Source organism: Moschus berezovskii, chromosome 17, assembly GCF_049115385.1.
Source record: "Moschus berezovskii isolate FMDL1 chromosome 17, NW_MosBer_1.0, whole genome shotgun sequence".
In the NCBI taxonomy this organism is placed as follows: Eukaryota; Metazoa; Chordata; class Mammalia; order Artiodactyla; family Moschidae; genus Moschus; species Moschus berezovskii.
In genome coordinates, this window is record NC_142476.1 from 12,777,083 (window position 1) to 12,802,776 (window position 25,694).

At 47.8% G+C, this 25,694-nt stretch overlaps 1 protein-coding gene across 5 annotated transcripts in view; it reads left to right on the forward strand.

Moving 5' to 3' along the window:
• The window catches only part of DDX59 (DEAD-box helicase 59), a 73,445-nt gene that overhangs the window by 44,543 nt on the left and 3,208 nt on the right, over window positions 1–25,694 (forward strand). The window contains exons 1-7 of one of the 5 annotated variants that reach the window (XM_055418950.2): window positions 10,310–10,461; window positions 11,550–12,367; window positions 13,509–13,676; window positions 16,748–16,837; window positions 21,535–21,786; window positions 22,547–22,699; window positions 23,256–23,384. In XM_055418950.2, the coding sequence (XP_055274925.2) occupies window positions 11,561–12,367; window positions 13,509–13,676; window positions 16,748–16,837; window positions 21,535–21,786; window positions 22,547–22,699; window positions 23,256–23,384 (1,599 nt within the window). In that variant the 5' untranslated portion in view covers window positions 10,310–10,461; window positions 11,550–11,560. Of the gene's footprint in view, window positions 1–10,309; window positions 10,462–10,628; window positions 10,905–11,549; window positions 12,368–13,508; window positions 13,677–16,747; window positions 16,838–21,534; window positions 21,787–22,546; window positions 22,700–23,255; window positions 23,385–25,694 lie in introns of those variants that run through there. The other 4 variants (XM_055418953.2, XM_055418949.2, XM_055418952.2 and 1 more) reach the window with 4 other exon arrangements.

The following is a 25,694-nucleotide window of genomic DNA, read 5'->3' on the forward strand; positions in this document are numbered from 1 at the left end:
TGGGGAGGTCGCGTTCCTGGATCGTAGATGGTACATTCTCCCCGTGTCCTTGCAGGCTGGAAGGGGTGAGGGAGTTCTGTGGGCTCTTTACGACGAGGACTCTAATCCCACCCATGAGGATCCCCCCTCGAGACCCCAGCACCTCCCCAAAGTCTTACCTCCTAGTACTGTCATGTTGGGTGTTAAGACTTCAACAGATGAATTTGGGGAGGACACAAACATTCAGATGACAGCATATGGTAACTTTTTAAAAGTAATAGATAAACTAAATACTGATTTTTCACTAACAAGATGAAAATTGAAATTAAAGAGATTATAGACATACAAACTGATACTTCCCTATCTATAAAGAGCAAGTGAGCTAAGATGCATCAGCCATATTCATAGACTTAGGAAATGCATTAGTAGCATCTTCACAGTTCTCAAAATTTAATCCTAATCCACAAATATTTGTAATGCTTTGTTTTGGAATAATCCCCAAAATCCACATTGATCTAAATCTAGTACCTTCCAGAGAAACAGGTTGGCCAGACTTGTGGTGCCATCTTTTGTATGAGCCACTCTCACCAAAAGCACAGATACTGGAGAAGGGAAAGGCAACCTACTCCAGTATTCCTACCTGGAAAATTCCATGGACAGAGGATCCTGGCAGGCTGCAGGCCACAGGGTCGCAAAGTCAGACACTTGACCGAGGGACTAAAGAATAGCAACTCTCAGTACAGGGACAAGAGTGTGAAGGCAGAGAATTTAGGGGCCAGAAGCCCCCCTTGGCTGCTTTCTTCCCCAGAGAGGACGTGCAAACGGCTCCTGTGAGCAGCTCTCTCTACTGAGGGCCAACGACTACCTGCAACTGTGAAATAAATTCCTATCCTTTCTTTAGGCAGTAACTTGGTAGATGATTAAATCCTTGCAAATCATTCAAATGTTTTTGGACTGCAAAGTTGCTGGTGACACAAAGGGAAAACTCCAAGGTCTTTGCCCTCAAGGAATCTGAGCAGAGTAGGTGAGGCAGACGGGACACAGGTGGGCAATCTCAGCAAAGGGCTCTGATACAGCCTGTGTCATTTTTTCCTCCAAAATAATTATTACCTAGCAGTCCTGGGTGGAAACGTGTGACGTGTGTTGACTCTGATGGCATTTCCCCCACACCCCGTCCACTGGTCCTGGCTTAAGCCAAGTCTCCAGGGCCCACCCACGGCTACAGCCTGGGCTCTCCACACGTGTCTGGGCTGTCCTGTCGCAAACACTTCTGACCCCGGGTTCCAGCCCAGCCGTGGTCTGCCTGCATTGCCATATAAAGTGAAGTGAAAATGAAGTCGCTCAGTCGTGTCTGACTCTTTGTGACACCATGGACTGTAGCCTACCAGGCTCCTCCATCCATGGGATTCTCCAGGCAATAGTACTGGAGTGGGTTGTCATTTCCTTCGCCATGTAAGGGCCTTCCCTTTTCCACCTCAGAATTCAGGGGGAGGTCGCCACTGACCAATTAATAGTGCAAAGATGTAGACATTTACATAAGTGGCCATTGAAAACCAGCACTGGTTTCTAAGTTTTTTTCCCACTTTTTTTAAACTCCTGACCCAGTACTGAAATGAAATCACCCTTCGGTAGAAAACTGAAGGCTGCCACCCACATTCCCCATTTCCAGGAGACCTGCAGAACTCCTGCTGGTTTTCACAACATTGACTTCAAGGACACAAATTCAAACACGAGCAAAAACCTTAGACTTGAAGTTTTTTGCAAAATTTCATGCAAATATATCTTCGTGCTTCACATAATAATACTATTTTATAATGCTTTTAGTAATTATATTTTATAATGCTTTCGGCTCTGGGGATTGCCTTTCAATGAACTGTATCAGATTTTTTAATGTGTGCCCCCCCCCCGCCAGTATTAATGTAGTCATTTCTACTTTCATGGATTCTAAGAAGAAAATCTGATACTATTATTTCTTCATGGATTTTTCTGTTTAAGCAATGTAACCTTTTGACTAAGTATATCTCTTTTAAGCAAGTATGATGCCACAGTTATTTTCCTTAAGCCCAGCTATCATCTGATACTGACTGATTCACCCACCTGCCAAAAAGAATTAATCAACATATTAACTTATGCTATTAACCATAAAGAGAAAATCTCCAATTCTTCAAAATACTTTTATATAATCTTTCAGACTATTTATAATCTATTTTAACACAGTCACTTTAATTCGCACAGTATATTATTATACTGTCAAATTGAAATTTAAGATTTTTTTTTGGCAAAACACATTTACTGTTGCTTGTATTTATCACTATGAAGGGATTACCCCAAATGCTAACTGGTCATGGAGTCAGAGAAGGATGTGCTGAAGTGGATTAAAGTCTTAAACCCAATTTGTGAAACCACACTGAATCATTACCATCCAAACTAAGATCTTAAAGCACAGAGGTTCTCGGGCTGCAGCAAACAACGAAAAGTCAGAAAGGGAAAGGCATTCAGCCAGAATGAGTCACCACGCAAGACAAAAAAGTAGGAACACCCACCAGATTTCATTATTTGATGGAAAAAAAAAAAAGAAAACCCATCCTCTACAGTAGAGAACAATGAGATGTGGGAAGTGGTCTGGGAGAAAGGAGCAGTTTCCTCTGCAGTTATTGGTCTTAAACCCATGAACTTCTCTCCTTGATTCTAAGAAGTCACCTCGTTGAGACAAGCCATTTAAACTAATAACTTCCCTTTTTCTGACAACTAGAAACACTTGCTCACTGTAGAAGACACAGAGGAGCAAAAAGATAAAAAGCAAAACAGCTCAGCGTCCAGGGAGAGCCGCTGCGTTCCCTTAAAAGCCTCCTGGAGACTCACATACTGTACGATACACCCATTTTAAGTGTATAATTAAGTATTTGAAGATGTATGTACTGGGCTGTACATCATCGCCACAATCTAATGTTAGAACATTCCACTACCCCAGAAAGAAACCCACTAGTAGCCACTTCCCATTTCTTCCCACCACACATCCCCACTCCGCGGTCCTGGGCGACCACTGGCCTGCCTCCTGTCTCCGTGCGTCTGCTGAGTGCAGACCTCTCAGAGAAGCGGGGTCATAATACGTGGGTCTTCTCCGATGTGTTTCACTTAGCTCACTGTTTCCCAGGCTCTTCCAAATTGTAGCACGTATCAGTACTTAGTTTTTTATTGCTGAACAATATTCCACTGTAAGGATAGGCCACATTTTATTTATCCATTTATAATGGACACTGGTCTCCGTGTTCTGGTGGAAATACTGCTCCTCTGAATATTCCTGTGCAAGTTTTTGTTTGAACACCTGTTGTGGAGTTTCTTGGCATCCAGGAGTGAGGTTTCTGGGTTACATGGTGACTCTGTGCTTAACATTTTGAGGAACTGCCAAATTATTTTCCAGAATGGCATGCACCACTTCCCGTCGGCAATGTGGGAAGGTTCCAGTTTCTCCTTAGAACACTCGTTATTATTTTTTTAATATACTTTTGGCCGCACTGTGTGGCATGTGGGATCATAGTTCCTCCACCAGGGATCAAACCCGCGATCCCTGCATTGGGAGTGCGGAGTTTTAGCCACAGGCCCTAGGATCATGTCAATTTAATTCTTAGACCACGCAGAGGGCTTAGAAGGGTAGAGAATTTTATTCATCCTCAACAACTGCTCAGTACCAGTCTGATTTTTCTAACCATCTAGTGGAATCTTCGTAAGTTCAAGTTCTAGGATGAAATTTTAGATTTGTGATACAGACCTAGTTTTAAGTAGACACCTCCCCATTTGGTGTCCCAGAAACTTCACTGTCAAGATTTATGTAGTTCTGTGACTATACTTGTGCCAGGAGTTTGGGCAGAAGAAATAATACAGACCAATGAGAGCATCAACTCTATGATGTGTTCAAGATTGGTAGGAAAATGGTTCTAAAATTATTAAGTGAGTGAAGTGAGTGAAGTCGCTCAGTCGTGTCCAACTCTTTGGGACCCCGTGGACTGTAGCCTACAAGGCTTCTCTGTCCATGGGATGCTCCAGGAAAGAATACTGGAGTGGGTTACCATTTCCTTCTCCAGGGGATCTTCCCGACCCAGGGATCGAACCCAGGTCTCCTGCAATGGAGGCAGACGCTTTAACCTCTCAGCCACCAACAATAAAATATTTATCATGCTGTTGTGCATATTAAATTCATCTCTATAGAAGCTTTAATCTTTCTGCCCTTTTCTATGGTTGGAATAAAGCAACTTGGGTGTCAATGATGGCTCCTTTCTTCCATCCTCCAAGTCTCGTCAACTAGAAAGAGCTAGCAACTCTACTTTCTATGTATTTCTATTTTTTTGGCTGTGCCCTGCAGCATGCAGAATCTTAGTTCCCCAGTCAGGAATGGAACCCAGAAATCGATCCCTGTGTTGGGAGCTCGGAGTCTTAACCACTGGACCACCAGGGCAGTCCCTCTATGCATCTTGATTCCATCCACTGCTCTGTGCCCCCATGTCCACTACCTGAGCTCAGGCCACCATCTTCTCCAGTCTGAATTACTGCCTCAGCTTCCTCCGTGAGTTTCCTCCCTCCCAATCTCTCTCCACATTACAGTAGGAGTGGGAAATAAACTATTGTTGTATTGTTGTCAAGTGCCATGGAGACTTGGGGTCACTTGTTACTGCAGCAGAACTTGGCCTAAGTAGATGACACATAACTTCTTTCAGCTCCTTGGATGTGCTGTGCTCTGACTTTGGGCCGTTCCCTTCCTTTCCCTGTTTGAATCGTCCCAACTTCTCCTGGCCTTCAGATCTCAGTTTAGATGTTGTTTTCTCTGCCAGGCCTTCCCTTTCTCCCCAGACTGGTTTGTGTGTCCATCTCACAGACTCCTGGAACAGTCTGTACTTCCCCCATCACAGCACTGACCACAGAATCGTCCCCCTCCTGCTGCGAGGCAGACACGATGACTTCTTCGTTCACCACCGGATGCCCAGACTGGCCATGTTGGTAGATGCCATAAACCCCTTGCGTGAGTGAATCAACCTTTAGAACTTGAAAACTCTGTCACACTACTTCTCAGGGGAAGTCACTGAAGGCAGGAAGTAGTTGAGTCCAAGTTGTGGTCTGATTCATCATGATGACACAAGCAAAGAAAAATATCCATGGCTGCCAAATGCTTCCCTGTCTTCACCTTGATGTAAGCTCCACGGGTTTCCCAAGCCTCCCACGTTAAAAGACTGAGGAGTAGCTGTCAACTATAGGGGTGAGGCTGGAGCTCCTCGGCAGGAGAGAACAACAGGCACTCTTACTCTGCTACGTGTCTCAGCAGCGCACGAGCATGCCATTCGGGTCAGCTCACGGTCTTGAAGCATTTCCAGTTCTCAGACAGGCTCTGGGCACGGCTGTGCAGGGTGAGCGCGTTCTACAACTCCGGTCTAACCGAGTCACCCTGAATATTTTCCTGTCCCTCCCTGCCATAAAGCATAATGCGTAACAGCCCTGCGTGCGTCATGCCCTCTTGATTCCCTCGTGAACTACCACAGGTAAGGCTTTCCACGGCCCCACAATTAAAAGACCGCCCCAGAGCCATGCTGGTGCCGACTCAGAAAGAGGAGTCTCAGTTTAGGTGGATTAGACTGTGCTCTGGTGACACCAGAGAGGAAATCTGAATCTGAGCTCTCTATTGAAGAGTGTGCGGAGCGGGAGAGCCACATGTGAGACCTGAGTGGTCCTGAGGTTAACTTTTTAACCCTGAGATGAAGAACTTCATGTAAAAATACTGGGCTTCCTCTACCATGCCTGACTCACATGCAGAAATGGTTTAACTCACCAGGCTGCACATTAAGAATGAAGCATGTAAAGACTGACTTGTTTTTGGAAAAGAAAAAACAAGAAAAAGACTGACTACTTTTCCAAAAGTCATGGTAAGAACAGGCATGTCTATGGCAAGGGTCCAAAGCTTCTATGAGGAAACTGATGAGAGTTGGGCAGGGTTATGTTACACATATTAGCTTCAACTATTTCTGAGGTTTCCAAGGGATTACAGTACTGAGAATGCTTGAAATGATGGTTAGAGCCACAACCCATGATTGGAAGTGAAAGGGGCATGGTTTTAGACTCAACGTAAAGATCAGGTAGTGCTAATGGTGAAGAATCCGCCTGCCAGTGCAAGAGATGCGGGTTCGATTCCTGGGTCGGGAAGATCTCCTGGAGGAGGGCATGACAACCCACTCCAGTGTTCCTGCCTGGAGAATCCCATGGACTGAGGAGCCTGGTGGGCTGTAGTCCATGGGGTTGCAAAGAGTCACACAACTGAGACACAAAACAACAGCTGAGAATTAAACATGATAATGTTTGTAAAGAACTTTGCATAAGGCTAGCTTTAGAGTCTAATCAAATGGCAAGTATAATCAAGCAGAGATCGCCAATGAAGAACTGGACTTCCTCGTTAAGGGAAGGAGTTCACTGCCTCTAAAAGTACTGTAGAGTCCATTGGCTGTGTGCTGTGGGACAGTTCCTCCTGCCTGGGCATGGAGAGTGGCAGGGATCAAGACTGGACTCTGGTGAATGCATCCAGATCGAAGACTCTAAGACACAGCAATGCTGAAATAGCTTTGCACATACTGATTCTAAAGTAAAATGGCTCCCAAATACACAAAAGTAAAACTTCTGGAACTATAGGGAGAAATGGACAAATTCATCATTTGATGAGTGATTCATCTACTTTATTACGCATTAGTGGATGACAGGCATACTGATAAGGCAAATCTGAACACGAGGTTAGTAAAAACGTAGGAAATCTGAACTACCGAGCTTGATTTACTTGGTACACATCATGGCACCTATCTACTTGTTTGTGAGATCAACACTCTTCTTTGGCTTAGAATATTTCTGGAAACTGACCATGGACTACCTAATAGAGCAAGTCTCAAGGTTCCCTGATTCCATCCAGAGTGTAACAAATATATACATAAATACATTTTCAATTAAAAAGTCTTTAAATAACTGATGGTTTAAAGAAGAAATAATAATGCGTACTAAAAAATAACACAACTGAGTAAAAAACAGTGTATCAAAACTTGTGGCATGCAGAAAAAGAAGTAATTTGAGGAAAACTTATAACCTTAGATGCTTATATTAGAAAAACAGAAAGATTAAAGATGAATATACTAAAGTCATTTAACTGAAAAACAGAATAATCTGAAGACAGGAGTAAAAGACAGAGAAATTACATAAATCAGTGACACAGAAAACAAATCTGCAATGTGTATTAACACGGTCAAAAGTTGATTCTTGAAAAGCATATAATGAAACAAACTTTCTAGTGAGATCTAGTAGGAAAAAATGAAAGATCAAGTTAGCATCAATAAAAAAGAAACATAATATTATATATAAAACATTTTTAAAACATAAAATGAAAAACTTTTTAAAGTAAAAATTAAACAGTTGAAAAGAACATTAAAAAAATATAACTTAGAAAAACTGACTCAAGAATTCCTAAGAAATGTTGAATAGATCTATGGCTATTAAAAACAATAAATCTAAAGGTAACAATCTTCCAATCATACAAAGAAACTCCACACCCAGACAACTTTATAGGGAGTTTCACCAAACTTCGAGGAGACAGGTCATTTCAGAACTGTATACATTATTCCAGAGAACAAAGGAGGGAAAAAAGGAAATATTCCCCAACTTATTCTGTGGTGCCTGTAAAACCAGGGATAGTGTAAGAAAGGAAACTTATTAACCAATCTTACTCCTAAACATAAAAATCCTAAATAAGATATCAGCTAAAAGATAATATATGCATTATGGCCAAATTAGGTTTATCGCAGGAACACAAAGGTATTTAACACTGGAAAAACCTGTAATTCTTAATACTGACAGATAAGGGGGCAGTGTTTTTGCTGACTTCAACAGATTAAGAGAGAAAACAAAGCATGTGACAAAGTCTAATACTCATGAGGAAATTTGTAGCAAATTCAGAATGAAAGAGAACTTTCTTAACTAGGTAAAGGGTATTTGAAAAAGCCTGCAAAATACATGATTCCTAATAGGCAAACATGTGAACTAAGATATTTTAAAACCAGGAACTAGACAAGAATGTCTGCTATCATCACAAACATTCAACTCTGTACTGGAGACTGTAGCCACCGTGATAAGGTAAGAGAAAGAAAAGCAAATGAAAAACAAAGCTGTCATCACTTAACATGGGACCCTCCACCTCCTGTACAGCACAGGGAACTCTGCTCGGTGTCATGTGGCAGCCTGGACAGGGGCGGGGCTTGAGGGAGAATGGGTATGTGTATAGGCATGGCTGCATTCCTGTGCCGTCTGCCTGAAACGATCACATTGTTAACATTGTACTGGGCTATACTCCAATACAAAATAAAAAGTTTAAAAAAAATGTGACCATCCAAATAGAAAACTCTAACTTATATGCAGAGTATATCATGTGAAATGCAGGGATGAATCACAAGCTGGAATCAAGACTGCCAGGAGAAATACCAACAACCGCAGATATACAGATAATGCCACTTTAATGGCAGAAAGTGAAGAAGAACTAAAGAGCCTCTTGATGAAGGTGAAAGAGGAGAGTGCAAAAGCTGGCTTAAAACTCAACATTCAGAAAACTAAGATCGTGGCATCTGGTCCCATCACTTCATGGCAAATAGACGGGGAAACAGTGGAAACAGTGTCAGACTGCATTTCCTTGGGTTCCAAAATCAATGTGGATGGTGACTGCAGCCATGAAATTAAAAGACACTTGCTTCTGGGAAGAATAGCTATGATAAACCTAGATAGCATAGTAAAAAGCAGGGACATCAGTTTGCCAACCAAGAGCCATATAGTCAAAGCTATGGTTTTTCCAGTAGTCACATATGGATGTGAGAATTAGACCATAAGGAAAGCTGAGCACCAAAGAATTGATGCTTTTGAACTGTGGTTTGGAGAAGACTCTTGAGAGCCCCTTGGACAGTATGGAGATCAAACCACCTCAGTCCTAAAGGAAATCAACCCTGAATGTTCACTGGAAGGACTAATGCTGATGCTGAAGCTGATGTGAAGAGCCAACTCTTTGGGAAAGACCCTGATGCTGGGAAAGACTGAGGGCAGGAGAAGGGGGTGACAGAGGATGAGGTGGTCGGATGGCATCACCAACTCCATGGACATGAGTTTGAGCAAGCTCTGGGAGATAGTGAAGGGCAGGAAAGCCTAGCGTGCTACAGTCCATGGGGTCACAAAGAGTCGGACAGACTTAGCTACTGAACAACATGACCATGGGACCACACTACCAACGCTTCCCTTACAGGGCTATGGAAGAGACCCATGGGAGTGAGGGGTCCTTACACGCAAATTTCATTAGCTCCATGGTCAGTCTGCCTCCAGTAACAAAATCGTGACAAGTGAAGTGTCCACAGGAAAATGGATAAACAGGACATAAACTACTTCACAGAATCAATATTGCAGCAGCGAAAATAAATGATCTGCTTCGCTACATTTAACTTGTGAGAATCAGAGAAACGTTCCATGATAAAAGCAAATCCCACAAGGGTACGTGTTATCTTTATAAAGCTCAAAAAGAGAAAAATGAAACAGAGCTTTTGGGAATGCCTCCAACCATAATACAGCGACTAAGAATGGCGAAGAGAGCAAGCTCAGGACGGTGGTGGTGGAGCGAAGCAGCAGGGGTAGGATCCGGGAGGGGCAGGCTTATGTGCTCAGTAGGGATGACCTCACGGAGTAACGGACTTGTGTTTCGTAGGTGTGCTTTCACACTTAGTGTGATTTCACTGCATCGGGTATCAGCCTGCAAGAGCTCAAGTCCTGGAGTTCTGCGCCCTCCTTCCTGCCCCCTACCTTTGCCCTTAATTTACTGCCAGCGGCTCGGGGACCAGCTGCAGAGAAGTGCGACCCCCGGGGACCAACCCAGCACCGGACCGCGCGCCTGTCCTCGGCGTCGGAGGCGGGGGCCTGTGTGGAAAAGCCCAGGGTATCCACACGCAGACTAAAGCTGCTCCGTTAATTCCCATTATTCGCCGGCTGGAAGCAGATCGCAGCTCTGGGCCGGCCGGGCGCCGCCCTCCCCGGCACCCCCCACCCCGCCTCCCGGGTGCGGGCTTCCCGGCCCCGCCCCACTCCTGACGCCCAGGCTCTTTCCCTCCCGCCCCGCCCACCCGATGACGCGAATTCTTCCCCGAAGCCCGTGCCTGCACCGCCCCGCGGAACCTGCCCGCTCCAGCGCGGCTCAGGGACTTACCGCCGGCCGGGAAGCCGCCGGGCCCCGCCTCCCCGCGCTGGCCCCGCCTCCAGCGCTGGCCCCGCCTCCCCGCACGCCGCGGCGCCTCCCAAAACCCGGAGACGTGGATCCCGCCCTCCGCGCCGTCCCCACACAGCAGGGTGGCCGCATGCTGCGGGCTTGTCGGCCGGAAGCCCGGCCCAGTGCCTCTGGGGAGCCGCCCCGAGCGGGAGCTGACGCGGCCGCAGTCCGCGTGGGTGAGCGTGGCCCCCGCCCCGCGGCTTCGGTCTGCCTCCCGTTCTGCTCTCATGCGGGCCGCGGCGGCGGGCCGGGCCTTGCGTGGTCCCCTCCCCTGCGCCGCCGTCCCATCCGCTGCGCCGCCGTCCCGCTCCCACCCCGCGTGCGCGCGGCGCCGTGACGTCACGCGCCTCTGCGTGCGTGGCCGCCGGGGGCCGACGTCGGAGGAGGGGAGCGGCGACGCCGCTGGGGGCGGAGAGGGCCGCGGACCCCGGTCGCGTGTTGGCGGCCGAGCTCGCGCCGCTTCGGTTCCGCCGGCAGGACGGCAGTTCCGAGCTCTCCCCGCTGGCGTGCAGCCGCGCTTTCCTCACCCGCCCACTTGACCTTTTCGGAGACGAGGTTGTGACTAGATCTTCACTTGCTTTTCTGTTGGAATTTTTCTGGATAAATGGAACCTGGCAATGTATCCTAAGAATTTTTTTTTTTTTTAAATGGTTTCTCAGTTAACATCCCCCAAATTAGGTTAAATGCCTGTTCCCAATTGCTGTCATTTTGCAAAACTCAGTTTCTGTTGTAAATGGGAAGAGCTGTGGTTGGGAGCTTGCACGCACTGAGAAGGTGTGCGCTTCGAGTCCCTCGGCCCCCAGGTGCTGAGTCCCCGGTGAGACCTGAGCTTGTAGCACAGGTCACAACAGAAGAACATGCGTGTGCCCCTGGGGCGAAGCTGGGACCTAGTAACCTCTGGGCACGTGTTACTGTTGATGCTTGCGCTTTTGTTGTGAAGACTCCAGTTGCGAAGTAGCCCTCTTTCTTCTTGTATTTTCTGTGTGAGCGTGTAACAGAAAGGTCTACCCCAGAATTTCTGTGATGTCTGGTTATGTCAGAGTGCAAGGCAGCCCACAGACAGAGGTCAGTGGTGCGAATCCGTGTGCAGCGTGGAGCCAGGACTGTCTTCACCAGGCGGACTTGGAGGGTGGGAGGGAAGCCTGAGGTCAGCACTGTCTTCTCTGTTCTTTGGAGGCATAGCCCAGGGACGTGATGACTTTAGGGTCCTTTATCCGTGACTTTAATGAGGGTAAAATAAATCAGGGTATAATTTCCTCCGCAGATTATTGAAGGATGTTCGTTCCAAGATCCCTGAAAGTCAAGCGGAATGCTAACGATGACAGTGGAAGTTGTGTAGCCAAGAAAGTCAAACCCGAGGCTGAAGACCGGGGGCTCGATGCAGGTGGGGATGGCCTCGCCAATGCCTCGGGTACCAAAGAGGCTGCCGCAGCGGCCCACCAGGGGCCTCAGCCGTGCCCTTTCCCCGGGCCTACTGGCCCCGTGTCCGCAGGGACTCTGCCCGACTCCAAGCCAGGGACACAGGCTGGCGATCTGCCCGAAGAGCCGGTGAAGTCCTTCTCCAAAACCCAGCGGCAGGCCGAGCCGGGGGAGCCGGTGTGCGTGGTGTGCGGGCGGTATGGTGAGTACGTGTGCGACGAGACGGACGAAGACGTGTGCAGCCTGGAGTGTAAAGCTAAGCACCTGCTGCAGGTGAGGGGCGCAGAAGCGGCGTCTGAGCCGAGCTGCCCCCAGAAAGCGGGCTCCGAGCTGGCAGCGCCGGACCCTGCCCCCTACGTCTACACCGAGCACACCTTCGTTGCGCACCTTCGGGAGGAACAGATTGAGAACCTCAGACGGCAGCTGGGGATCACGGTCCGAGGTCGAGGCGTCCCCAGGCCCATCGTTGACTTTGAGCACTGTGGCTTCCCCAAGGCCCTAAACTGCAACCTGAAGGCCTCCGGCTACGAGGTGCCCACCCCCATCCAGATGCAGATGATTCCGGTGGGCCTTCTGGGCAGAGACGTGCTGGCCAGCGCAGACACCGGCTCCGGGAAAACGGCCGCCTTCCTGCTTCCGGTCATCATGCGAGCTCTGTCCCAGGTGAGTTAGAGCTCACCTGTGCGAGCTCAAACAGGTGAGGGGTTTACCCAGCGTCAGCCTCAAGCTCGTTAAAAAACTGGAACTGGAAGCAAATACCTAGACCATTAGTAACTGGGACTCAATTGTATTATGTTGAACCCGTGTCTTCACTGAAGGTCTGAAAAAAAGAAATCATTTCCAAAATGGTTCCTTTTCAATGAATTTTCTATTTAAGGGACATGCTTGCTTTGGTTTTGGGGTGAAAGTGTCCTGCTGACCAGATGAGCTGTGATTTTGGTGTCAGTATAGCGTCCTTTGAGTTTGTGTCCTGGAAAACCTGATACCAAAGTCAGAAGACTATTGTGGAGTTTCAGCATATATCATTAAGGGTGATCTCTGTTTCACCTTAAAAACGATACCACCTTGCTCCTTTATAAGTATTCCCGCACATAATGAGGCTAAAAGACATTCTGAGTGATTATTCACCAAGTACTGGTGCGTTTGTGAGGTTTGAAGTATGGCAAGAGGGGAAGGAGTGAGAAATAACCGGTGAAGGAAGAAGAGAGAAAGGGAATTTCAGAAAACTAAACCGTAGTAGAAGATAATGTGAGAAAAAATAAAAAGAGGACGAGATGGTCAAGATACAGATGAGACTCAACCCAGAACTTTGGGCTGGCCAGAAAGTTGGAGTTTTTCTGTACCATCGTATGGAAAAACACAGTTGAAATTTTTGGCCAACCCAATAGAATATTTGTACACTATAAGGTTTTTAGACAAAGACAGAAGTGAATCTACAATGCACTAGGGGGAAACCGGCAGGCGATGCCGGGCCTGACCCGGCTTTTCATGGAGACCAGCAGGCCTCTCTTCCTTGGAGGAGGATGGCCTGAGATCACACAGTCCAGCTGACAAGGAGCCAAGCGTCCATGTTGCCGCCTTGGTTATTGCAGGCGCCTCTCCCTGGTCCCCGTTTCTTTGTGCACCCGTGTTCCGTGGGAGATTGAGTATAGTTTCTGAGGGTTTTGGAGGAGCACTCTGCAGGGAACAGGAGGCAGTTGGGCTGGTGGGATCTCTTTCCGAGGGGAGGTGCTCCTGGGATTGCCTTGCAGACTGGAGTCCGCAGCAGTGGCAGCTCCTAGCGGGTGTGTTTCCATCTTTGCAGAGCAAATCGCCATCAGGGCTGGTCCTCACGCCCACGCGGGAGCTGGCCATCCAGATCGAGCAGCAGGCCAAGGAGCTGATGAGTGGCCTGCCCTGCCTGAGGACCGCGCTCCTGGTGGGGGGCCTGCCTGCGCCCCCCCAGCGGCACCGCCTGCGCCAGCGCATTCAGGTGGGCCCGCTGGACAGGGCGCCTTTGCAGAGGACCGAAACAGTGCAGGAACCAAGGGTTTTCTCCCCAGGAGGAGCTTTAGAGTGTGACTTCAGGTAGTCTTGAAACTCCTGTTCCGTGAGCCTTAATTTTCAAGTTGGGCTGTGTGTGACAAAGGACAGGAGCACAGGTGACCACTGTCCGATGGTCTCACATCCTTTTATCTCCTTCAGTCCCTGAGCTTGCTCTTGGAGGTGGGTGGGCGTATCCCCTATCTCCCAGTTGTGAAGATGCGTCTCTGAAAGATGGGCTTCATCTCAGGATCGTGGCTGGTACACATCAGAGAGTGATTCCTACGAACAAGGACATTGTCCTTCATCATCACAGTCCGGTGACAGACTCGGGAACTCCCGCCACCTGGCTGGAATGCATCAGGCGTGAACGTTGCTGTCAGCGCCTGAACCCCCCCCCTCCCCCCGCCGCCAGCTTTCGGTGGCCGTCCCATCAGCTTCTTTTCATCAGCTTCAGTCATTCGTTGCCAGTAGCTGTCTTGCCTCTCAGCATCTTCAGTTTGGAACCTGTCGTTCCTTTTTTTCTTCTGATCTTGACATTTTTAAGGATTACAAGGCCTTTGAAGAACAGCCCTCAACTGACGAGATTGGTGTTTTGTGTCTTTGATGGGAACATCACGGAGGTGCTGTGTTCTTCTTGTTACATCCTTTTGTGTGGCACACAGCTTCACTTTGTCCTTCTCACTGATGCTTTCATCCGTCAAGTCGCAGTAAAGTTTGTACCTTTCATATTGAATAAGTGTTTTAGGGGGAGTACGTTCAGTTGGTAAATTTTTTGAGCTTCACCAGACTCCCCACTTATTTATTTTTATACATGGACTGATGGTTCCTTTTTATTTATAGGATTATTATTTGGGTGGCTCATGGAGGAACCTTCAAGTCTGTTCCTGTGTCCTTTGATCATATCCCTGTCCTTGTTTGAGTCCTATCTTTCTTTTCTGTCTGAGAAAGGTGGCCTGTACTGAGCTCATTCTTTCTTTGCCTCTGCCCTGAACTCTCCATGGAGCCCAGGCTCCTTTGTGTAGAGAGTGGTGTTCAGAAACAGACCTGGGCTCTCCTTGGGCTCCTTGCTCTTGAGCCGTCATTGCTCTGGGACCTCGAGACCATGAGTTCTTGTTGATAGTTCCAGTTCTCGTTCGTCACCAGGCTCCTTTTATGCTCTGTGTTTCCATGTTTATCGCTCTGCCGCCCTTATCCATTGGGTGTTACTCCTCTGCCTGGCCCCCCGTATGTCCCCAGCGCCACCCCCACTCCCCCAGCAGTGCCTTCCTCCCTGGGCAGTGCACACCATCACCACCACGTCCATCCGGCCCCCTCCTCCCTGCCCACCCCGTGTCAGGCCTCATGGACACGCACCCTCTGGAAGGAAAAGTAACAACTGTCTTGTCTGCTCAGCAAAGCTCTTTCAAGAGAAAGGGCGAGGCGAAGACCTACTCAGATAAACAAAACTGGGAGGGTATTGCCAGTAGACCATCTGCAGGAACTTGCAGAGGAAGCCGTCCTGCAGATAAAGAAGATTCCAGAGAGGAAGGCGGGGGCAGAAGGAAGCTGGTGCAGAGGCGGCAGTGGGCGTGTGGGCAAAGTTAACGGACACAGGCTGACAATCAGTGACTAGGGGCAAGCGAGGTATTTAGAAAGCAGGGTGGACACTGTCCAGCAGCAGCGCGTAGTGCAGGTGAGATGGGATCACGGTAAAGCATCACCCCCCCATGCTTCAGGAACGAGCTAAGTGTCCATTAACTTCATGTTAAGTTATAGATGTCCTGGCATTCTAGGGGAAGCACTCAAAGAATGAAAAAGTTCCTAACTTCCAAACCATCGGAGGGGAAAATGGAAGAAACACAGTGAAGTCACGTCAACATAATTAAAATCGACTTGATGTTTGTAGGCGTGTGAAGGACACACAAGCCAAGCCAAGCCCTGTGCACTGGGGTTACAGGCCTTTCATCACGTGCAGCAGGGTCAGCACTGGGCGGTGTGGACCAGAAAAGTGTGTGCAGCCAAGTGTGTGAGGTTATTTGCAACTCCACCAGGGTCGCCCCAGCCCTTGTTTAATCCTCAGGAGGCTGTTAGCGTTTGCAGCTTAGGATGGATGGGAGGACAGACTCACGCCTTTACTAAATGCCCAAGCCACCTCTCCTGCCGAAGTTTGACTGAAGAGCCCCTGCATTCTTTAATATTCATGTTTAGCTTTTCTTTGTTTACTTGGCTGTGCTGGGCGCTAGTTGTGACACGTGGGCTCTTGAGTCACAGCATGTGGAGTCTTAGTTCACCTGTGGGGTCTGACTTCCTGACCGTGGATTGAACTTGGCTTCCCTGCACTGAGAGCGCGGAGTCTTAGCCACTGGACCATTGGGGAACTCCAGGAAGCCCCTACGTGGACCACAACTTCAGCTAATATGATACTAAACTGTCAAGATCCTTGAGCGACCTTAGAATTCACTATCCCCAGCCTCGTAATTTGAAAGTGACGTGGCAGGCCCAGACAGGGCAAGGAGGGTGCCCTTGTTCATGGAGCCAGATCAGGGTCAGCATGTCTGAGGTCCCCCGCGAGTCTGGCCCCTGCCACACCTTGGCCTCAGCCACGTGTCCTCCCCTCTGCCATCACCTCCCTGCCCCCCAGCCTCACCGCCACGACGCCCTCCCCTCTCCCCAGCCTCCTGGTGTGCTCGTGCCCGCTGCTCCCGTGGGTGTCAGCTTGTGTCTGAGCAGGGGCCAGTACGTCCCTCCTGGCGTGCTCGTGCCCGCTGCTCCCGTGGGTGTCAGCTTGTGTCTGAGCAGGGGCCAGTACGTCCCTCCGTTGGCAGCCTATCCTGATGACGTGAGCACGTGTCTGTTCTGTCTCTCCCTTTGTGTTGCGGCTTTGCTGAGAGCAGGGGCGACGTGATTCACTCATCGTTGAGTGCTGAGAACTTGCACAAGGTCTGGCCTGCCTCAGCCACTCGGTAAGTGTAGAATGAAGGAGTAGAGAATAAACGGATGTCACTTGACTCTCTAATGTGCCGTTTCTCTCTCATTCAGGTTATCATAGCAACTCCTGGGCGACTTCTGGATTTAATAAAGCAGAGATCTGTAGAACTCAGCAGTATAAAAATTGTAGTAGTGGATGAAGTAAGTGGTATTGTTTAAAAACATAATTTTATAGAAGTTATGAAAAGCACATTATAGCTATGCAATTGCATTGTGTATTCAACCAATTTCTCCCCCAAAGGAAAACAATTCAGGGATTTTTTTTTTTTTAAATTGGCAGTAGTGGTTCTTAAGCTTAAGCTAGTTCTTGTGTCGGTTCGGTTCAATTACTCAGTCGTGTCTGACTCTTTTCAACCCCGTGGACTGTAACCACGCCAGGCTTCCCTGTCCATCACCAACTCCTGGAGTTCTTGCATAGACTGCAGCTAAACTGAAATTAAACCACAGCTGTCTTTTCTTAATTGGGCTTGCTCATAAACTGATGAGGTATACTATATTCTCAGTGATAAGTTTTTTAAACATGCCGTCTGACATTTATCTACAGGAAAGAAGAATTGGTGCAAGTCATGATTAGCAGGAATTTTGGAAGTAGCTAATGATGTAGTAGGAGGAGCTTTTTAAATTTTTTCTACGTGAGTTAAACGTGTTGTTGTTTGATGTTATTCCACCGCGTGGACAAGCGTGAGAACACTAAACCACGTGCCAGCCAGAGGGGCAGGGCCACCTGCCTGCGGGCTCGTTCCCTGGCAGCGACGGGGCAGAGCCCTGGGGTTCCCCAGCGGTGATCAGAAAATGTGGGGTGCTGGGTGCTGACCTGTGACAGCAGCCTGCCTGCCTCCGTGGCCCCAGTAATTAGGGGCCGCACAGGAGATGTGGGTTTGGAGCCAGTGTCCCCGGTCCATGCCCCAGCTCCTCAGCACTGTGGGGCCCTGTGTCCCGCGCCTCAGGGTTTACATCTGTAAACCTACCAGTGCCCGTGTCCCTCAAGTCCTCCCCTGAAACGTGCCTGGCGTTTGGGGAATGCCCGGCGCACAGGGACAGTCGGCCACCCTTGGCGATGATTAAGTGGGTGGGTGAGCGTTTTGCCCGGGCACCCTCAGGAGTGAAGTCAGATTGTCTGGGAGGAAGGGCGTCCGTGCAGGTGACACCACAGACAGCTCCCAGAAGATGAGGCCAGGTTTAGTCTTAATCTGGGGACACCCACGTCACCTGTTCCTCGATCTCCACGCCCCCACTCACTCTGAGCCTGAGCTCTGTCTCCCCGGGCGCTCTGCCACTTTTGGAGTAGCCTTGTGTTCTCGCATTTGAAACACCTTAAATTTAGTGCTTTTAATTCTGAGAGCTTTTAAAAGTACGTTTTCCCACGCTTTTCACTCTGTTAACGCCCCTTCAGGGCATGTAGGAAACAGACTCGTAAGTGGAAACTGAGGTGTGGAAAGAATAAGATTTTCCCAAGTTCTGGTTGATAATGGTTTCCAAAAAATGCAGTGTAGGTGGGAACCGGTCATGAATATTGTGTGTGTGTAAATGAAACAGAACTTTCATGAAACAATGCTTAGCCTTGTAACATGTGATTTTCCTATTCCTATATTTTTTACTCTGTTCTATTCTGTTCCGTTCGTTCCGTCACTCAGTCGTGTCCGACTCTATGCGACCCCGTGGACTGTAGCCTACCAGGCTTCTCCGTCCATGGGATTCTCCAGGCAAGAATACTGGAGTGGGTTACTGTTTCCTTCTCCAGGGGATCTTCCCGACCCAGGGATCGAACCCGGGTCTCCCGCATTGTAGGCAGACGCTTTAACCTCTGAGCCACCATCTGTTCTATTGAAAAGTGCTATTCATGGTCCATTCTACAGTTTGAAAAGCGACTGTATTCTGTGAGTAATCCATGTATTAAACGCATTAAAGACAAGTTGGAAGTAGGTGCAACACCCATATTCCATTGAAATAACCAAATATAACCGTAGAGATTGTATTTCTTTTTCATTTCCTCCTGGCCTTGAGAATTCAGACTTTATTCTGTAGACACTGGGAAACTTCAAAGGATTCCAAGCGTTGGTGATGGACAGGGAGGCCTGGCGTGCTGTGATTCATGGGGTCGCAAAGAGTCGGACACGACTGAGCGACTGAACTGAACTGAAGCCTGCATGTATTATAATCAGGCTCACATTCTCGACGTGGAGAATAGCCTTTAAGGAAGAAGGCTGGTTCCCAGGCGCTGGGGGTTGTTGAGGCGAGGTGGTGGCTGTAGGGAGGAGAGGAGATGGGAGGTAAGAGAGGCGGTGGGGTGTCAGGTCAGGGGTGATGGGTGAGTTATTTTTTTATACTTTTTTCACCAGATTTTCTGCAGTGCACTTGTTAGTATTGCAACCCTTCTAGGAAGCTTAGGCGAGAAGAGAAATGGAGTCTGTTTTTTGTGGTCTTGTTTTTTCTGAACCAGGAGAAGCAAGGCCATCTGCTGAGATGAGTGGGGCTCAGTGGGGTTGCTGAGGAGCACGGGAGTGTCTGCACATGCCCTGTGGGTGCGTTTTCCTCTTGTCTCAGAGTTAATAGAAGCGCTGAGAAGGACCGTGCTGGCACTTTATACGGGCTTCCCAGGTGGTGCAGGTGAAGAACCTGCCTGCCAGTGCAGGAGACGCAAGAGACCTGAGCTCAGTCCCTGGGTCGGGAGATCCCCTGCAGAAGGAAATGGCAGGCCACTTCAGTATGCTTGCCTGGGAGATCCCATGGACAGAGGAGTCTTCCAGGCTGCAGTCGTAGGGTCACAAAGGAGTCGGATGTGACTGAGTGCACACACAGACTTGATATACTTTAACTCATTAATCCTCATCACATTTCTGGGACGTAGTTGCTGTTAGAATTTCACCTGTGAGAGGAAAAACTGCAGCTTAAAATGTTAATTAACTTGCTTGAGGTCATGCAGAGCCAGGATCAAACCCAGACCATCATGATTACTTCAGATTTTTTAAATGTTACAGAGTGAGAGATATTAAAACAAGTCGTCAAGCTTCAGTCTAACTGACAGCACATTCTGTTCCGTCATTCCGTTGCTCAGTCGTGTCCGACTCTTTGTGACCCCGTGGACTGTAGCCTACCAGGCTTCTTCGTCCATGGGATTCTCCAGGCAAGAATACTGGAGTGGGTTACCATCTCCTTCTCCAGGGGATCTTCCCGACCCAGGGATCGAACCCGGGTCTCCCGCATTGGAGGCAGACACTTTAACCTCTGAGCCACCAGGGAAGTCCCATTAGTGGACACCAAAATGATGAAATATCTTATTTTCCAAAATTATAGACCCCAAGGTTGTATTTGAAAATCAAGATAGCTTTAATCTTTTGTTATTTTAAAATTAAATTTTAAACATTTTTTTCTATTTTTTCAGCAGTACATTCATTGTTATTGGAAAACCAGCAATGCAAAGGTTTACACAGAAGTGAAAGCCTCCAAATTAAATGTTTTAATTTATTTAAAATCATGTTATAAATACATGTTCATGGTAAAAAAAAAAAAAAAAGAGTCAAACTTTGCAAAAAAAGCTATAAAATGAATTAAATTGTACTCCTAACCCCAGCTCGGGCTTCCCTGAGCTCAGTTGGTAAAGAATCTACCTGCAACGCAGGAGACCCCAGTTTGATTCCTGGGTCGGGAAGATCCGCTGGAGAAGGGATAAGCTACCCACTCCAGTATTCTTGGGCTTTCCTTGTGGCTCAGCTGGTAAAGAATTTGCCTGCAATGTGGGAGACCTGGGTTCAATCTCTGGGTTGGGAAGATGCCCTGGAGAAGGGAAAGGCGACCTTCTCCAGTATTCTGGCCTGGAGAACTCCATGGACTGTATGCCACGGGGCCACAAAGAGTCGGACACGACTGAGTGACTTTAACTTTCACCACCCCAGCTCATGAATCTTTTCCCCAGAGTTAGCAGTTTCCCGAGTATATATACAGATGGGCTCATGTTATACAGTGTTCTGTCTCTATTTTCCTTCTTTCCTTCTAGCAGTGATTCATTATCATTTAATAAAGAGCTCTCTGGTCATTTTTCATGGTAGCATAGCATTGTATTGTATGGGTTTACTGTAATTTATTTACCAAATCCTCTACCGATGTATATCTAAGGTCTGTGCCTTTTTTGGCCCGTATTAATAATGCTGCTGCTAAGCTGCTAAGTCACTTCAGTCGTGTCCGACTCTGTGCGACCCCATAGACGGCAACCCACCAGGCTTTCCCGTCCCTGGGATTCTCCAGGCAAGAACACTGGAGTGGGTTGCCATTTCCTTCTCCAATGCATGAAGGTGAAAAGTGAAAGTGAAGTCGCTCAGTCGTGTCCGACTCTTAGCGACCTCATGGACTGCAGCCTACCAGGCTCCTCTGTCCATGGGATTTTCCAGGCAAGAGTACTGGAGTGGGTTGCCATTGCCTTCTCTGCCTATTAATAATACCATAATAAAAATCCTTGTAGGGACTTCTCTGGTGGTCGAGTGGTTGGAAGTCTGCCTTCCAGTGCAGGGGACGCAGCTTCCATCCCTGGTCAGGGAAATAAGGTCCCACCCACTGAGGGAGTTGAGCCCGCGTATCTCAGCTGGAGAGCCCAAGGGTCACAATTAAAACCTGATACAGCCAAAAATAAATAAGTTTTAGAAATCTTTGTATGTCACTGTAATCATAGTTATACAAGTTTGATGTAAATGTGTGTTTCCCCAGTTACTCCTGTGGCTTTTGACATTGTAGTGTATTTTTCCATGTAAAGAGTTTTTAACATTTTACGTTCTTGACTGTGTCCGTTTTCCTCTAGGGTGCTCTGGGTTTCTGTGTAAGGCTGACTTGCAGTGGTTCTGTTCCAGGCTGACACCATGTTAAAGATGGGCTTCCAGCAGCAAGTGCTTGATGTTCTGGAGCAGCTGCCTCATGACTGTCAGACCGTCCTGGCGTCGGCCACCATCCCGGCCAGCGTAGAGCAGCTCGCCGGCCAGCTCTTACAGGACCCCGTGGTGATCACCACCGGGGAGAGGAACCTGCCCTGCGCCAGCGTGCGCCAGATCGTCCTGTGGGTGGAAGAGCCAGCCAAAAAGAAAAAACTGTTTGAAATCTTGAACGTGAGTGGGGAGTGGTCAGCCCCGGGCTGTGCATGGTGTCGGCACCCTGCAGTTCTGGAGACGGTGCTGTTCAGACATGGCTCTAGGGGAACCTGCTCTGGGAATTGCATCATAAACTGCTTTGCTTCCTTCAGAATTCTGTGGGGTTCAGGCACATTTTTGTGAAAACACGCAGTGTAGACGCAAGGTTAGTTTTCTTTTCCGTCTTAGGAACAGTATTTAAAGATCCAGGTTCTTGCAGTGCTTCCCTGGCAGTCCAGGGGTTAGACCTTGTCCCTCCAGTGCCGGGGACCTGAGTTTGGGCCCTGCCTGGGGAAGTAGGATCCCACATGCCGCACTGAGTGGCAAAAAAAAAACTTAAAGACAAGTTCTTGTTTGGCTGTTCTGTCCTTGAGAAATAGAAATTTTTGATAGTAAGTAGCTTAAGGGAGTGGTATGTATTAGCCTAGTTACCTAAAGATACAGTGTTAAATATGGTTTTACTGACTTATGAACAGTATTGGAGATTTTAAATTGCACTTTAAGTTGTAAAACTATTTTCGTAATATTAACGCAGTGATGGAGAAATCTGAGGGACACACACTGTCTGGCTTCTGTTTGTGCGTGTTTTGAAGAATGCACTCGTTTGAACAGAATGTACTTTTCCCTCCCTGACAGTGTTGATAAACCTCTGGATAACTTGCTCACACTAGGGCTTTCAGAAGAGTATCCCACTGTAAACTATAGGAATAATTTTCAATCTGTGTTGTTACCGTTTTAGGATAAGAAACTCTTTAAGCCTCCAGTGTTAGTTTTTGTGGACTGCAAGCTAGGAGCCGATCTGTTGAGCGAGGCTGTTCAGAAAATCACGGGTCTGAAAAGCACCTCTGTACACTCGGATAAGACACAGATGGAAAGGAAGAACATACTGAAGGTGACAGCCACATTCTGTTTTGTTCTTTTGCCCATAAATCTGCTTTGCCTCATTTTCAAGAGATACCATATTATCAGCTGTTTTTTATTTTTATTTACTTACTAAAATTTTTTTCCAGCTGTTTTTAAAGCTGATCTCTTTTTTTTTTTTAATGACTGAGAACTTCAGGCAAGCAGTGGTGTGACGTTAATTGTCCCTCTTGCTAAGGCTTCCGAGTTTTGGGAGCAGTAAACCTGTTCCCTCGGAATTGCCTGCTAAACAGATTAATCATTCAGAATCTGCCATTTGTGAAATCAGGTCACTTTGGACTGGGGCAGAGAGTAGTTCACTTTTGGAAAAGGTTTGCCTGAGTCAATTAATAGAAAAAATTTGGGGTGGGATTTGGAAGGAATGGAGGCTAGTTACATTACCTGGGTATACCAAGACCTTTACTTCCTGCAAAGGTGGTGCAGCCACAGTATTGAAGAAGGTGTTGAGAAAAGAAAGGGCCATCTGAAGGACAGAAAACCACTCAGGATAAGCTCTGTATAATGAATTCTGTTGCTGTTTTGGAAAGGGGCTACTGGAAGGAGACTATGACGTTGTGGTGAGCACAGGGGTCCTGGGAAGAGGTCTGGACTTGGTCAGCGTCAAGCTGGTTGTCAATTTCGACATGCCTTCCAGCATGGACGAGTACGTGCATCAGGTAAACGGTTTACTCACCACCACCGTTTTGCTCATGAATTTCCTTTTTTAAAAAAGATGTTTAGTTTTGGCTGTGCTGGGTCTTCGTTGCTCTTCGGGCTCCTCTCTAGCTGTGGTGAGCGGGGCTCACTCCCTGGCTGTGCTGAGCGGGGGGCCTTTCTCTAGCTGTGGTGAGCGGGGCTCCTCTCTAGCTGTGGTGAGCGGGGCTCCTCTCTAGCTGTGGTGAGCGGGGCTCACTCCCTGGCTGTGGTGAGTGGTGACTGCTCCTTGGCTGTGCTGAGCGGGGGGCCTTTCTCTAGCTGTGGTGAGTGGGCACTGCTCCCTAGATGCAGCCTGCAGGCTCCTTGTTGCAGTGGCTTCTCGTTGCGGAGCCCAGGCTCAGAGCACGGACAGGCTCAGTCGTTGGGGCCCAGGGGCTTAGCTGCCTCATGGTGCATAGACTTTTCTCGGAGAAGGGATCGCACCCGTGTCTCCTGCACTGGCAGCAGATTCTTTACCGCCAGACCACCGGGGAAGACCCTCCTCGTGAATTTTCTTATGCAAGGCGTTGTCGATATAGTCGTGTTTTGTTTTTTAAAAAGCAGAACATAAAACTGCATATATATTTGCTTTTAAAATATATGTATTTAAGGACTTCCCTGGTGGTCTAGTAATTAAGACTCCACGCTTCCACTACAAGGGACTCCGGTTTGATCCCTGCCTGGTTTGGGGAACTAAGATCCCACATGCTTTATGGTGCAGCCAAAAGGTAAAAAAATAGATAAATAAATGTATATAAACTAAATATATTTTTTTCAGAAGAACTATGTGGATGCCTGAAATGCATTAAAAATTAGTTGGAGGCTCCCCTCATGGCTCAGTGGTTAAGAATCTGCCTGCCAATGCAAGAGACACGGGTCTGATCCCTGGTGTGGGGAGGTCCCACATACCTTGGAGCAACAAAGCCCATGCGCCACAGCTATTGAGCCTGTGCTCTGGAGCCCGGGAGCTGCAGCTACTGAGCCCTGGTGCCCTAAAGCCCGTGGTTCCCAACAGGAGAAACCATCGCAATTAGAGTAGCCTCCGCTTGCCACAACTAGAGAAAAGGCTGTGCAGCAGTGAAATAAATAAATAAAATTTTCAAAAACTTAGTGGGAATAACAACCTGAAATGTTTGTTAGAAAAATTTCAGTGGTTAGCTTTTGGTTTCGTTTTATTTTCTTTGTATTTTTTGTTTTCTTCAATGAGCGTATTAAATGGCCTTTATAACAAGAAAAAGAGGGCTTTATTTAAAAGGTTGTTTTAAGTTGCTACATCTGGCTCAAACAAAATTGATCTGTTGAAGTATTTGTGTTTCAGGAATCGTGTCTTCTGTCACCTCTCCATGTCCCTATTTGCTCTAGACCTTCCCCTCTTGAGGCTCTGTTCCCTCCCTTTGCTCGAGAGATAAGCGCCTCTCATCTTTCTGGCAGGAACAGAGCCTCTCTCAGCGCTGTGTTATCTCGCTGACCACTGCCTGCTTCCTTCCGGCATCACTTACAGCCTCTCGGAGTGAAGTCTTGCGCTGCTGTTCTTAGACTCATCTCTGAATGTCGCGTTTCCGGGCTCACCCACTGAAACACCTGTCGCGCCCTCACTGCGCCGTCCTTATTTTCCCAGGGACTGAACCATCTGGCCGTCTGCCCGTCCCTCCCTCTCTGTTTCCTCTTTTTCCTCGACACCACCTCATTCCCTCTGCCGCAGAGATGTGGTTATCCCACAGGGCTGGCTGTTCAGGTGACTGAAGCTCATGTTCTTCCAGACTTCCAGTGCGATAATTTTAGATGGAAATCTGTCTGGAATATTAAAACACTCAAGAAGCTTCTTAAACGAAGTGTGCTAGGTGTGACTGCGTTGTCGTCTCTCCCTTGTCCATGTCAACCCCATGGCTGGCAGTTATCATGGGCACCACTGGAGTCCTGTGTGTGTGTGTGTATACTCGTTTTCAGACCCTTTTCCCTTGTAGGTCATATGTTGAATTGTGTGTGTGTCTGTGTGTGTGTAGGTTATTAAAGAATGTTGAGATGTGTGTGTGTCTGTGTGTGTATAGGTTATTACAGAATGTTGTGTGTGTGTATGTCTCTGTGTGTGTCTGTGTGTATCTGTGTGTGTGTCTGTGTGTGTCTCTGTGTGTGTGTGTGTGTGTGTAGGTTATTAAAGAATGTTGAGGTGTGTGTGTGTCTGTGTGTGTATAGGTTATTACAGAATGTTGTGTGTGTGTATGTCTCTGTGTGTGTCTGTGTGTATCTGTGTGTGTGTCTCTGTGTGTGTGTGTCTGTGTGTATCTGTATAT